Genomic DNA, 13,999 nt, shown 5'->3' with positions numbered 1-13,999 from the left:
GAAGTGGGCAAAACCACCACACTTACCTGCTCTGAGAGCCCATGGTCCCGGGTGCACAGCGCTGGTGCATTCAGTGTTGTGTTTCTCCAGTCAAATCAACCCCATTTCCCCTTGGGGCGAGGGCAGTGTCCCACAGGAGAGCGAGGAGCCGCTGTGGCCTCCACCATCAGCTTCCTCCATGGCTACACGTGCCACCCAGACAACAAGAACTGGATCCTGCTCTGCTACCTGGTGTCACACAGCCGTACCCTTTATCCCTGGCAGCATCCGGGCTCGCAGTCCCACATCCATCCTCATTTCAGCTCACAGGACCCCCTGAGCAGATCAGTCACTCACAAAGCCAAGTTTTGCCACTGCTCAGCTTGATGACCGTTATTGTAGCTCTAAGAGGAACATCTTGCAGCTGTCCACCTTCTCACGACCCTGCCACAAAGACTGACTGCAGAGAGCCCAGGACAGCCCCCACCAACACTTTCCAAGTTTCCTGCCACACACAGATGCTCCACTGGAGATGTACCAGATGCCCACCTAAAGCAAAGGGAAAAAGACCCCAAACTTCAGAAAAAAACCCAAAAAACCACCACAATCACAGTTTCAAGGCAGCTGTACGGAAACTTAATGTTAAAAACCCCCACTTAAACCCACAAAAACAGCTAAAGAGAAGAAACAAACCCACCTCACCCTCCATTTGTAAGCAGGGAAAAGAAAGTGCAGCCCCCCCAGGCCCACCCACCCACAGCTGATGAGACTCAGGCCATTAGGGCTGATTAAGAGGCTTCAGCTGGGGAGAACTGTGAGTCCCACCAGGGAGAAGGTTCTGCTGGTGCCTCTGTTAGGAACAAGACCCCCCCCTTCCCCCTGACAGCTGAAATCCCAGTATTGAAAAGAAATGTGAACTGAGATTAGTCTTGACATTTCTGGGTCTTGTAATCACAGTGGGTGACAAAAGCAAATTCTGGATCAGAGCCTTTCCCGGAGCAATTTAAACAGATCTATTTTAAGGAGAGACTGAGTTAAACAAAGGGGTGACAGGCCATAAGTTGAAAGCTGGAGGACATGGCGTCCTGGGATTATGCTAAAATCAGGCAGTCCGAGTAACCTCCAAAGTGCATATTTTTTGAAAACTGGGGAGAAAAAGCGCTGCCATTGCACAGCCCGCTGTCCCTCACGCCATCTGCGAGTCCTCGTCCCCCCGTGTGCCGCGGAGAGGCACCCCTGACCAAAATCACTTGACCCCCTTGCAGGATGAAGGCTCAATTTAGAAGGAGGAAATAATCAGGCAGGAAGCGAAAATTAAACCGTTCAGTGGAAAATGGAGGGGAATGGTTTTTGCATTCATCTGCCTATGCTGGCATCTTGTCAAAGGACTATTATTGGGAAACCGCGGTGGGAATCAGGGACTCTGGTGGGGGGAAAGCTGTATTTTTCCTCCTTGAGGCTCAGTGACTCCTGCGAGCTATCCCACAGCAACTGGAGACAGGCTTGAGGTGAAACTTGAACTTTTGGTGCATTTCCCCGTCAGGTCTGTTCATGCCTCCCCAGGCAGCAAATCCAGCCATGTCAGCAGAGACGCGAGGCCGCGGTGCAGGGAGTTTTCCCATTTTCCAGCCCAGCCGGACCACTGCACGCTCTGCACAGCCCGGCGGCACCAGCACCGCGCCTGCCGCTGCTGGAGCCCGACCCAGGAGAAATAGTGACACCCACTGAAGGGAGAAACCTCCTTCCCCAGCACCGCTGCTTCTGCTCCGAGGGCTGCGGCACACGCCTGAGCGTGCACAGCACCAGCCATGGGGGGCTCTGTGGGGAGAGGACGGGCCTGCCCCGTGCTGAACGTAGCCACTTCCAGATGGTTCTGGCTGGTTCCAGGTGGCTCCAACAGCCCCACTGCAGGGCATGGCTGAGCCCATCAGTGATGCTGGCGGCACCTCTGGGGAAGTATATTGAAGAAAGGGCAAAATTCAGTGTGGCAATGACAGGAGAGGGGGAAAAGTATGAGAAACGGCCGCATGAGCAGTACGGCCAGGGAGGAGGAGGTGATCGAGGCACCGGAGCAGGCGTCCCCCGGGAACACCCAAAGGAGTCCCTGCCGGAGCAGATATCCACACTTGGGACTAATATTAATTGGCAATAAATTAATTTACCTCAAATCGAGTCTGGTTTACCTGTGACGGTAATCAGTGAGTGATCTCCCTGTCTTTATCTTGACCTGTGAGATTTTTCACCTTACCATCCACCCAGTCCTGCTGCGGAGGGGTGAGAGCGGCTGGGTGGGCGGCTGGGTGGGTGGCTGGGTGGGCGGCCGGGTGGGTGGCTGCGTGAGCGGCTGCGTGAGCGGCTGGGTGGGTGGCTGGGTGGGTGGCTGCGTGAGTGGCCGGGTGGGTGGCCGGCAGCAGCCCAGGTCACCCACCCCATCACGCTTGGGACACAGCCCTGGCACACACCCCAGTGCGAGGCCCCGCTGCATAGCCCCGGTGCACGGCTGCAGCGCACAGCTCGATGCATGGCCCCACTGCAGAGCCCAATGCACGGCATCAGCGCCCAGCTTCTGCACACGCTGCAGCACACAGCCCAGCGTGCAGTTCAGCACACAGCTCAATGCACGGCCCTTTGCGCGCCTCAGGGGCGTCTCGGCGCCCAGCTCCGGCGCACACTCCCGTGCCCGCCCCGGTGCTGCGAGCCGGCCCTCGGGCCGCTCCCGTCTCTTCTCCGCGGCTCCCGCTCCTCGCCGCTCGCAGCCCTCCGAGCCCCCAGGGGGCGCGCTAGCGCCTGCCTCGCTCTACCGGCGCTAGGGCCCGGCGGCGGAAGGAAGGAGCTTTCCGCGACGCGCCCATGGAGCCCGGCGGCTCGCGCCGCCCGAGGTAGGGCCCGCCCGGGCCGGGAGGCCTCGGGGGCTGCCCGCGGCACGGGGGGGTGGGTGCCCGGGCTGGGCGGCCGCAGGGGCGATGCCGGGGCGCTCTCCCCCCTCACCGTCCCTCCCCTCTCGCCCCGCAGCCGCAGGGCCCCTCAGCGTCCCCACGGCCAGAAGGACTTCATCCCCGACGGCTCGGCCGAGCAGGCGGAGAAGCTGCGCCTGTGCCGGGAGGAGCAGTGGCAGCTCCTCTCCCAGGAGCCCGTGGAGCGGCTGTAAGTCCCCGGGGTCGCAGGGCTGTGCTGGGCTACCGAGCACGGGCTTGTGAATGCCTTTTTCCCTGGGAGGGCTCATGCCGGGGGGGTCAGGGCACAGCTGCTGTCCATTCAGGTGTTATGAGTAGCATCGAGCTGTTAATAGCAGGTAGGTGTTAGCACAGCAAGTTCTCTCGCCCGTCCCCGCGGTTCAGCTGCTCACAGCTCCCTGGTAGCAGCAACAGCAGGGCAGCTCACCCCGGCCGTTCCCGCAGGAGCAGGGGCTCACGCTGGCACGCCATGGCCCCTTCTTGATGCTCCCGTGTGGCCTTGTGCGGGTTGGGCTGACTCTTCGTGTCCCTGCTTTATCAGTTCTGGTGGCTTCATCGGCGCTAATGGTCTCTGGAGCTTATCATTTCTTGGGAGATTTTCACACGCTACCTCTCAGCACGCACTTTCCCTGTTTGTCCTGCTGTTTTCTGGTAACAGTTTCTTTGTCTGCACCTGTAGCAGTAGAAACCATTCACATAAAATCACACCACAGGGGACTTTAGAGAGACACGGCAGGTCAGACAGGGTGGACTGTTACCTTCCCCTGTCGCAGCTGGGTTTGTTCAAGTAAAACCGTAAATGCGTGTCTGGGGCAGCGGTGGGGACTCAGTGGGGAGGGTGACTGGGGTAGGTTTATGTTACCTTTCCAATGGGGAAATTGCAGTACTGACTAAAGATGTACAGCAGGTCCATGGTGGACCCTCCAGGTCTTACCTTCTGTTTCCTTGAGCCAGCTGCTAAAAATGCGTGTTTTCCTTCTTGCAAAGTTGCCCTCCACTTCTCAGCTATTAAATTTTTCCTGTGAGTCGCTGGGGGTGGGATACAGCGATTTCAGAGTGTCTTGGCAGCATCTGAACAATTGTATGATAGATCATGGCTTAGGCCATGCATTGCCAGCAGGCTGCTGTAGCCTATGGACAGATGTCTGTGGTGCTCACTGAAGATGCTTGTAACTAGTTGGTGATGATAAAATCTTTAGCTGGTACTGCTAAATCCAGAGGATGATGTCTTTCTAAGGCCTTACCCTGTAAAAACGCCACCTGAAAGTTTGCTGCCTTTTGATGCCTTCCTGAGCTTGTTGTGTTGCTACAGTAGGAGCTGATTGTAGGACATGCTAATAATAACAAACTAATCCTTAACCTTCTCAGGGGGAGACTGGTGAAAGCTGAGTGGAAGCCCGGACAGGGCATCGTGGAGCTGCAGTCCCCTGCGGTGAGTCTGCTGCACAGTGTACTCGGTGCCATCATCTCCTGCTGGCCATTGCAGAGCCCTTAATTTGCTGCTTGAAATGGGAGAGAGCCTGGTTGTCAGCAGGGAACGGCCAGAGCCCATCACGGATTTGTGCTTCTGTTCCAGGGGAAGTTCTGGCACACCATGGGGTTCACAGAGCGTGGCAAACAGTGCCTGCTGCCCGAGGAAGCTCTGTACCTGCTGGAGTGTGTAAGTAGGATACCTGTGCGTGGATGGGGGCATTGGATCCTTCCTGAATGATTGGAGAAACTGTAGCAGCTTTAGACTGAAGTCTGAAATCACTTGACTTGTGTTGGTCACTGCTGCAGGCTGAGCAGCTGATAAACACCTGGTTCTCAAGGAATTGTATCTTTTAGCCTGTTTGCTGATGAAGCTGTTTGTCTCCAGGCCATGGGTTCATGTGTTGTACTCCAAAGCAGCCTCTGTTCATTGACAGCCCATGTTAGTTGGATTGGTGGCCAGTTTATCCAACTGGTACCATGTTTAACCCACTCCTACGTCAAATGACAGTGGAGATTAGGAGAGTTTTAGCTGATCTGAATTTCTGTTAGTACAGCTAATAAGTCAGCTCTCTTATCAGAATGAGAGAAGCATGAGGAGCATGTTATGAAGTTTTCTGTTGAGACCTCTGTCTCCTTTCTTGCTCTGGGGGCGATGAAACACACATTTATATATCAATTACTTCTTTACTGAAATCTGTAGGTAGAGGGACTTGGAACTTCCACAGTCCAGGAAAACTCACTGTTCTGGGAATTCCTGGAAACGAGATCAATTAACTTCTGTGCAGGAGTTAATTGGAATAAAAGGTCTGATACTGAGAAATCCTTTTCCTCAGAACTGGTGTACAGTTAATGAGGCCATCTGAGACTGGTCAGTGCCTTCTCTGTCATAAGTTGACTTCCTCCCTTATCCCGTGTATCTTACCTATTTTGCAATGACAGGGTTTGTAAGTTCATTAGCACAGTTTTTCTGTGCTTCTCTAAGAAGTTGATAGGAATTAATGGAATTCTGTCCAGCTTGGTTGGGCCACATTTAGGCACTAATCAGATCTTTCCATGTGAAGGTGGTTGGCGTGGGAGGCAGTTATATAGCAACCAGTGCTGCACATGCTTTACACTTAAGCAGAGATCTTTGGGGTTGCTACTTGGCATCTCTTCCCAGTATATATGGCAGAAAGAAGTTTAAATGTAGCAGACAGGGGAGTGAGACCAGGTTGCTTTCAGTGCTCCTGTGCTTGCAGAAATGCTGGTTAGGGCTCAGTTAGATTTCTTTGCTGTAGAGAGGGGTTTTTTGTCTCTCCACCAAAGCTTGTTATCAGTAGAACAGATGCACCTATCTAAAGGGGAGCTTTTTTCCCTTAGCAAAACTTAGTAAGATTATGGACATCTGATGTCATCCCTTAAATCCTAACTGCAAAGGTAGAGCTTTTTTACCTCCGGCAATTTGACAAACAATAGATCCTAAACAAATTGATGAAAATAAAATTGTTTAGTTAGTTGCTGAGTACAAAATCTCTCCCCAAGAGCAGAAAAGACCTGTTAGATGCCTTCAGCCCATCCCATGGGAGAGGTGAGGTTCCTAGTGTTTTATTTTCTTTGTTTATGAGTAAACACATTAGGGAAAAAAAAGGAGGAAAAAGAGGCGTAGCCTAAAACTGCCTCCTGGAGATTAGTTGCTGTTGCCTGGGGAAGCTACCTACGGCATCACTGGGGCTGCAGTAAATGCTTCTGAGGAACCACCAGTTGATGGCTTCAGATGATGCCATCAATTCCTCTGCTCCAGCTCCCTCAGTTGTGCTGGTCCTAAAAGTTTTTGTAGTTGTGCTGTGTCCTGAATCGCTGAGATCATCGAAATTAATTATCTCCTAAAGTAATGATTATTTTAGCAATTGAGCATCATGCTCCCAGCTGCATCCCCAAACAGATGCAGCACTGGAGCAGGAGCTGACAGCTATGGATGGGAACTTCTTACCTGGCTGTGAAAACCAGGGCGTGGAGGAACTGGGCATGGGAGAGGGACTGTAAGTAATCCAGGTGGCACATGGGGAGGTGTGGATATCATGTGAGGGAGGGTGCTGAGACAGGTGGGAAGAGACTGGTGTGAGCTTGCATAGATTTGTTCCCTGTGATTCTCTCAACACCAAGCTTTTGCCCTGCAGGGCTCTGTTCAGCTCTTTTACAGAGATCTACCCTTGTCAATCCAGGAAGCCTACGAGATCCTGCTGTCCCAGGAGGCAATGAGCCTGCCACATTACCAGGTGTGTTGGGATCTCCAGCTATTGCAGGGAGGATCAAAGCAGAGAGCCCAGCCTCTGCCACACCACCTCTTCCAGTGGCTGAGAGCAGAGTAGGACAGTTAGGGAGGGAAGGGGAGTCATTCTCAGTTTTTCCCACTCACCTTCTTCCAGATGATCAGTTCCTGTTTCCCCACCTTTGCTTTGGGTCTCAACCCTGGTGTTTTCTCCTCTGCCAGTGCCACACTGTGTTTACCCATTTGTAGCAGAACTGAAGTAAGTTGTTTGGTTTTAGGGTAGTCATTTAACCCTCTTGCTTTCCTTTGCTCTAAGGTGTTCAGCCACTTGAAGCAACTGGGTTATGTTGTACTGAGATTCGACCCCAGGTAACCAGCTTTTTCTTTCCACGCTGCTTTCTCCTTTCTGAAGACCCTGAGCAGCTCTGTGCCCACTGCATGGCCCCAGTGGAACAGCAGAGAAGAGGACTTTGACCCTGCATTCCGTCTCTTGGGAGGATTAAAGGCTAAAAGTGGCACTCTACCATTCCTTGCTCCTCCCCCTTGAGGAGGTGATTGGGAACATGGAATGGGGCGTGAACTGAGGACCATCCAGGTCCTGCTCGTGGATTTTCTGTGCCTGGAAGAAGAGGTTTTTGTTGCTGCATTCTGGGGGCTGAGCAGAAGGGTAGTTTCACTGCCCCACCCTGCTGTCAGCCTCTGTGTTGGTGTCTCCTTACAGCACTGTCCTGTCACCCTACGAGAGGCAACTGAACCTGGAAAGTCACTGCCAGAGCTCTGGGAAACACCATCGCAAAAGGAGGAGGAGTTCCAGCCCCCGGTAAGGATGTGGCCCAAAGCCTTCTTCCATCTTCTCCCAGGCTTTGCAGCTTGGGAACAGCACCCACAGCCCTTTGTGCTGTGGGTGACCTGTCTGGCACAGCTGCTCTTGGCTGTCCCCAAGCAGTGCAGTGCTTTTCCTGAACTCTTTGCAGTGTGCCCTTTTGTCACATCTATACTTCATGCAGGGCTAATAGGGGCAAACTGTCCATGAGCCTCACAACTGCAGTGGTGAGACGCCAAAATAGAAAGGTAGAGAGGTCAGTGCAGAAGAAACACATGGCAGATGTCTCCTCTAGCTGTGTTTTAGAGGGATTGCAGACACCGCAGTGCACATCTTGCACTTATCCACCCCCTCAGTGCAGCTTACATGCTAGGACTGTACAGCAGAGAGCAGAGGTGGGTCCTGGTCCTTGCACATGGCCTCTAGGCGTTGCCAAAATGCAAAGAGAAGCTGACATAATTAGCAATTTTGCTGATAATTATGACAGCTTCCAGTAGGTGGCGTCACCCTTTAAGAAACAGGGAGGACGAGACTGGTCTGCAAGTCCTTTTCCTGTTAACAGGAAATCAGTGCCTGAGGAGTCACGAAATTTTAAGAACTGGGAGATAAAAGTGCAGGTTTAAGAATTGCCCCATTTTCTCTGGGACCAGGGACTGAATCTCATACCCATAAAAGGTGCTGGCAGGAAGGTTTCTGCCTGGCCTGTGCTGGTTTGGCTGAAGTCCATCATGTTTGCGTGGAGGTGTTTGGGTCAGTCTGTGGGGTGTGTGGAGGCTGCATGGCAGGTTGGGAATGTGTGTCTATACAGATCAAGGCTGGGATTCGCCTGAGTGTTGAAGTCAAACCTCGTGCAGGACTACTGAGAAGTTCATTCTGCCTTTGGCATTCACTGCTTGGCTTTGGCCTGCTTTTTTCCCTTCTCATTTTGTCACACAAGCAAACGCCCTCCTTCTAGCCAAGAGGTTGTTAAGGGTTTGCAGACCTGCCTGGGGGTTCCTGCCACCTTTGCCGTCCTTCCTTCAGGCTTGGCAGACTGCGTTCTTCCTGTAAGCACACGTTTTCACTGTCTTTTATGCTGCTGCTTCTGTCTTTAGGTTGCATGAGAAGAAACATAAGGTATCTGAGGACCTTCCAGAAGCTGAAGGGACCTCCAAAAAAGCTGGAGATGACTGTGGAGACTCTATCTGCCTTCCCATGGATGCGGATGCAAAGCCCTTGTCAGAGCAGCCAAAGGAATCGGATGCTGCCGGTGGAGAGGGGGAGTCAGACCCAGTTCCTCTTGATACAGGACAAAAGGACTCCCTGAGCCCCTCCAGGGGCCGGCCTGGAGACCTCAAGGAGAGCACCACTGGCACCCGTGCACCCCGCTGGGATTTTACCACCATCATCTTGCCAAACGTGGCCCCAGACCAGCCGTGCACACATCTGCCCTCGCCTGACAACGGGCTCCTGCCAGAGAACGTGCCAGGGAGGGAGGTTGATGCAGCTTCCTGGTGTGCACGCATCAATCAGAAACAGGAGAAGCTGTCACGGAAGGAAAGGGAGCAGCGAGAGAGGGAGAGCAGGTACAAGAGCAGTGTCAATGCTGACCGGGAGGTGAGGTGCTGCTCCAGCTGGCAGGAATACAAAGCCCTTTTAGAGCGGAGGAGCCAGCAGAGGATTTGGAGACGACCGCCGCATCTCTGGGACCAAGCTGTCACACCGCTTTTATGGCCAGATGAAGCTACCTCATCAGGTAGTGGCTCTGGGAACTTGACAGGGACCCCCTTCTCCCCCCCAACTCTGTGAAACATTGGCTGGTATGCAACAGCAAAAGGCATGACATGGAGAAGCCGAACATCAGTTTAGGGGACAGTACCTTGAGAAGAAGAATCTCATTAGAAGGCCTAGGCAAAGCAGGCACAGGGGAGCCCAGCCATGGATATGGGGAGAGAAGAAAGCTTGTCCTCTGCCTTTCCATTTCTTCCCATAGCCCACTCAAGTGCCAGGATAAACAGGGCCTTGGGAGGTCTTCTAATCCGTTCCCCATGTCCTGCTGTATTGCAGTCCTTCCTGCTAGGCTTTTAGGCATGTGAAATCAGGGCCAGCAAGATGCAAAGCAGTTGCAGGGTGTTCTGGGCTGTGCGCTGGGAGGAGATGAGGAAGTTGAGGTCTTTGAAGTAGCCAGTGGTGACTGTGGTGCTGCCAGCCATTGTCGGAGGAGGAAGGCTCGTGGGTGGTGGTGGAGTGCTTGGAGTGCCCTGGGAGAGAAATAGCTGGTCTGATCCTTTCCTGTTCCTTCTCCTTCCAGCTGCGCTCCTCCAGCAGATCAGCGTGCTGCAGCCCTCCCACATCCTGGATGGAGCCTCCCGGTTAGTATCCAGCCAGCTTGTAGCTGTTAGGGAGTGGGAGTGTCTTGTGACTGTCCCTGCTTGTGAGGTCTGTGAGATGCTCGCAGCAGCAGCTTGGGAGCTGCTTGGCATCCAGGATGCTGAGAGAATCCAGCGCTCTGCTCCATGATCCCATTGCATCTGTAGTGAGGGGCTGACATTTTTGTGAAGTACTGGGTCCTGCAGTTGGCAGAGCTAGGGTGTTCCAGGCCAATTAAAACATTGAGGTTGCTCTCTTTTCCTGCTGTTCTCTCTCTGTACCCCAGCCAGGTAGTCTCCCCCAGAGGTTTGGTTGGGTTTCACCTGCCCCTCATCCCTGGAATGTGCTGCCATCCCTGATGCAGTGATTATAAAACCTTGGCTTTAGGACTTTTGGTTCTGCTCCTGCCTCAGAGAGTCTGTGCGGTGCTTGTGTGCAGTCCCTGTAGGGCAGAGCAGTGCTTTTCTTCTGTATCTGTTAGTGGTGCTTTCTGCAAGGTGGTGCGCAGAGAAGAGAGTGTGGCAGATGTGGGGCAGGAGCTTGCTCTGGTCTGGCTACAGGAAAGATCTGGAAAGTCATTAGAACAGTTGCAGGGTCAGTCCTTTGAGAAGTGAAGCCTTTCAAAGGGCTCAAATTAGCCAGGCTTCAAGAGCTTTTGCTCCCTCTTTTCTCTGCTGTATTTATACTGTTTCATTCCCATACGTATGTGGATGTGTTCTGTCTTCTGTAGGCTGCAGGAGGACCCAGACAGCATGAAGATAGACTTCAATGTGTATCAGGCAGATGCTGTGGCTAAGTTTAAGAAGACAAACCCTGGGAAGCCGTATGTCAGGATGTGTGTTCGGAGGTATCCATGGGTCTTACGCTGTGTTCTGAAACATCGCAGTTCCTGTTGCAGATATGAAGTCCTAATGATCTGTAAATGACCCAGCATCTTGTGAGCTTTACAGATCATCAGAGTGCCTCCCTTGAGGGTGGTCCTGCCTAGAATTTTTTTTTTTTTTTGCTTTCAGTTCCTCCTTTGTTGGAGGCTGTGGCTGACAATTCCCCCAGCCCTTGGTCATCTGGTTCCTGCTCATGTCTGAGTATTACTGGAGTCAGGAATAAGAAGCCACAGCTGTATTTATGCAATGCTTGTGAAACTCATGTAGCGCTCAGTTTGGCAGGGAGCCATGTGGTACCTGAACCCTCAGCCAGTGCAGATTCCTGTGGATTTCTGCAGAGATGTACCTCCCCAGAGCTCTCTACAGGCTCAGGGCCATGGGTTTAGTATTTTGATCTTTGTCAAATGTAACTTTAAGATCAGTACGAACGGAGGATAGGTGTCCCCTTTCTTGCTGGATCGCGAATAGGCAGGTACAAAGTTCAGTCTCTGCCTTTTCTAATGTTGATACACTAAAACTGTCCCTCCTCCACTCTCTGCAGCTGTAGTAGCCAGAGCAAGCAAGGTGGTAATGCAGTTTTACAAAGGTCTGTCATGAGCAAGTAGGATGATCCTTGCTGCATAAATATTTTCATTTATGAGCAAACAGACTCTGCAGAATTAAAAGGAGGGAAAAGCAGGTCAGATGTTGATCCCAGCAACCTAAAGATCTTCCTAGTACAAAGGTATTAAGATTGCACTGGATTGGCAATTTGCCAGTAGTCCTGTGAGCCGCATCTAATAGGCACAGTGTGGAGCAGCATGTATTTGCGCTCGTTTTTGGCAAAGGACTTGACAGCTCCCAGTTCCCGGCATGCAATGCACTCTCTCAGGGCTGGCAGCCTCCTGCTTTCACTGAAGGGGTGGGAAGGGTCACTACCAACTCCTAAGACCAAAGTGAGCTGTTGTGATCGTTGGCCAGGACAGCTTTGTCTCTGTATTCTTCTTGCTTTGAGAACAATGGGATATTTTTCTCTCTGCAGCTTTGACGAGCAGATTCCATCCCTTCGGGCTTTGAAGCAGGTTACGTATCAGAGTGGGGACGTCCCGGTGGTCTTTGCGCTGGTGGATCACGGAGAAATTGCCTTTTATTCACTAAAGGAATTCAAGCTGCCAGTTGATGTTTATCACTAAAGTTGCTGTCACTTGCAGAAGTGGTATGGGATGCAGCAAAGAGCTTTACTCAGGATTTGTTTTCTTGATTAATGAAATATTGCAGAAAATAGAGCCTGGAACCTTGCTTAGTTGACCACTTTATTCGCTGTTACAGACTTCACCCAACCAGGTGGCTCAGGCATAACAGCAAAATTTACAGCAAACAAGTGTGTATGGCTTAGCTGGGCATTTCTGGACTGGAATACATACTGCTTTGTTCTTGAAGCCACTGGTTCTCCAGCTTTCTCATCTCATGGACCACTAGTCTGCCTTTTTCTTGTCATCTTTGGCTGACCTGTGGACCATTAGAAAACACTTCGCTGGTGATCCTCTTGTCACATGTTAAGAACTACTGTGCTACCCCAGTCAAATGGTTGAAGAGTCACTGAGGTCAATCAGGGACAGAATAAGCTGATCAGGTCAGTGGTCAGGTCCTGAGCCTCTGTCACTCAGCTACACCAACAACCATTAGATCGGATTCTGATCTGAACAAGGCATAGCCATAAAACTCGTCCACCTGGAGTAAAGTTTCCAGGCACTTGAGAGCAGGAAACTGTGCCTTGAATGCTATTTCATCAGCCGGAGGTCACAGAAAGCCCCAGAGCATTGCAGATGGCACCCCAGACTCATGCTGTATCGGCTATGCTGAGATGTGTTTTGGCCACGTGGCATTATGCCAAACTGAAGTTTGGCCACTGATAGAAGCACACTGTATCTGATAGTCTCACCAGGGCTGCACTGCAGCCCCCTCTGTTTCAGCCTGACATCCTCTTTCCTGGCTGTGGATCCTTCTCTTTTCTTTTGCGAGTGAGAGATCCCTGAGTAAAGAAGGAAGCTACAAATTCCTCATGAGCCTTCCAGTCCTGTGGCTCTTGTCCTCCAAACTGATGTCATTGCTTTCCAGGCCCTACGGTGGGAGCTTTTCACGGGGATATGCAGGTACCAAATTTGCTTTAGCCTCTATGCAAAAGTGATGGGTGCCAGAAGGTCTGCTCAGTGGATAGACGCGTGCTGAGCATGGCTGTGTTGGTATCGAGGTTCTTCAGAACTGTAATAGCAACTGGTTTAGGTGCATTTTATTTGATAATTTTTGAGTTCCTTTTGGAGATGGGGAGAAGGCTAAGCAATAAAAAAGCCTTTTCCAACAGTGCGAGCTCCTCAGTGTGGTTCTTAGTTGCTGCAGAAATGTTAGTTATGCACAGGGAGACACTCTTTGGGGAGGGTACTGGGGCCCCAGCAGCATCAGCTGGTGAATGCCTGGTCATGGTCATACAACCCTGTGGCTGCGTAACCCCGCTCCTACACCCGTCTGTGTTTGCATGCAGCCGCTGCCCGTTCCCTGGGAGGGCAGCGTGACTCAGCCTGGAGGAGTCCCTACATCCTCATGCAGTTCCTGTCGGCACATGACACCTTGCCACCTTCCTCCTGCGTGGTCTGAGGTATCCCAAGGTGGCAGGGATCTGCTGCAGGCACCGTGTCCGGTCCTGTTTCATGCACACACCCCTGTTATCAGATGCTGGAAGTCAGCAGGGCTCTGCTGAGGTGAGGGTCTGACAGCTCCTCCTACACACCCTCCCCTTCCTCTTCCTCCCTCCTTCAAGCAGTGCTTTTGCTTGGAGAGTCCTCTTCAAACGCCGGGGTTGTTGGCAGCTTCAGTCTGTGCCCTCAGCATTCTCCCAGACTGCTTTGCAGATTAAAGGCAGGGGGAAGAGAGTTTCTAAGAACAGGCGCAGCCAGAAGAGCTTCAGTCTGACCCACGGGGCTCATGTTTGTCCTGGAATTAGGTCAAACTCACTCCTGTCGATTTCAATCAGTCTCACCTGCTTATGCTGAGGTGGAATTGTATCGATGAACTCTACAAGAGCCACCCAGTGAGTTTCGCTGGGGCAGAGACTCCCTGATTCAGCACAAAACAATTACAATTTAATAACCACTGCAGGGAGGATTGAGAAACTGTGGCTGCCTTGCTCAGCACCACACCGTCTGACGGTGCCTTTACCAGGATGGGATTATGATGTGGACTGATACCACTGCTTCATTTTGGCCTGTGATGCAGGTCAGCTGGATGTTGCAAGAAGATGACAGAAATGAATATT

General features: G+C 52.1%; 1 protein-coding gene across 1 annotated transcript; it reads left to right on the top strand.

Moving 5' to 3' along the window:
* Positions 1-1,056: 1,056 nt before the first annotated feature.
* On the top strand, positions 1,057-12,640 carry TSEN54 (tRNA splicing endonuclease subunit 54). Its single transcript, XM_059828385.1, has 12 exons — positions 1,057-1,094; positions 2,790-2,858; positions 2,992-3,123; positions 4,302-4,365; positions 4,510-4,593; positions 6,563-6,661; positions 6,971-7,023; positions 7,376-7,474; positions 8,572-9,212; positions 9,768-9,828; positions 10,557-10,673; positions 11,732-12,640. The coding sequence occupies exons 1-12, from the start codon at positions 1,057-1,059 to the stop codon at positions 11,880-11,882; spliced, it is 1,608 nt and encodes a 535-aa protein (XP_059684368.1). The 3' UTR covers positions 11,883-12,640.
* Positions 12,641-13,999: the final 1,359 nt, after the last annotated feature.

The sequence above is a fragment of the Gavia stellata genome, chromosome 22 (genome assembly GCF_030936135.1).
Source record: "Gavia stellata isolate bGavSte3 chromosome 22, bGavSte3.hap2, whole genome shotgun sequence".
NCBI classification, from domain to species: Eukaryota; Metazoa; Chordata; class Aves; order Gaviiformes; family Gaviidae; genus Gavia; species Gavia stellata.
The sequence above is the reverse complement of the archived record's forward strand: the minus strand, read 5'-3'. Positions and strand labels throughout refer to the sequence as shown.

Excerpts from the sequence above, each read along its gene's own strand:
- TSEN54 (XM_059828385.1), top strand. The coding sequence starts at position 1,057 with ATGGCGTCCTGGGATTATGCTAAAATCAGGCAGTCCGA. Across the intron at positions 6,662-6,970 it reads TGAGCCTGCCACATTACCAG|GTGTTCAGCCACTTGAAGCA; the intron begins GTGTGTTGGGAT and ends CTTTGCTCTAAG. Across the intron at positions 10,674-11,731 it reads GTCAGGATGTGTGTTCGGAG|CTTTGACGAGCAGATTCCAT; the intron begins GTATCCATGGGT and ends TTCTCTCTGCAG.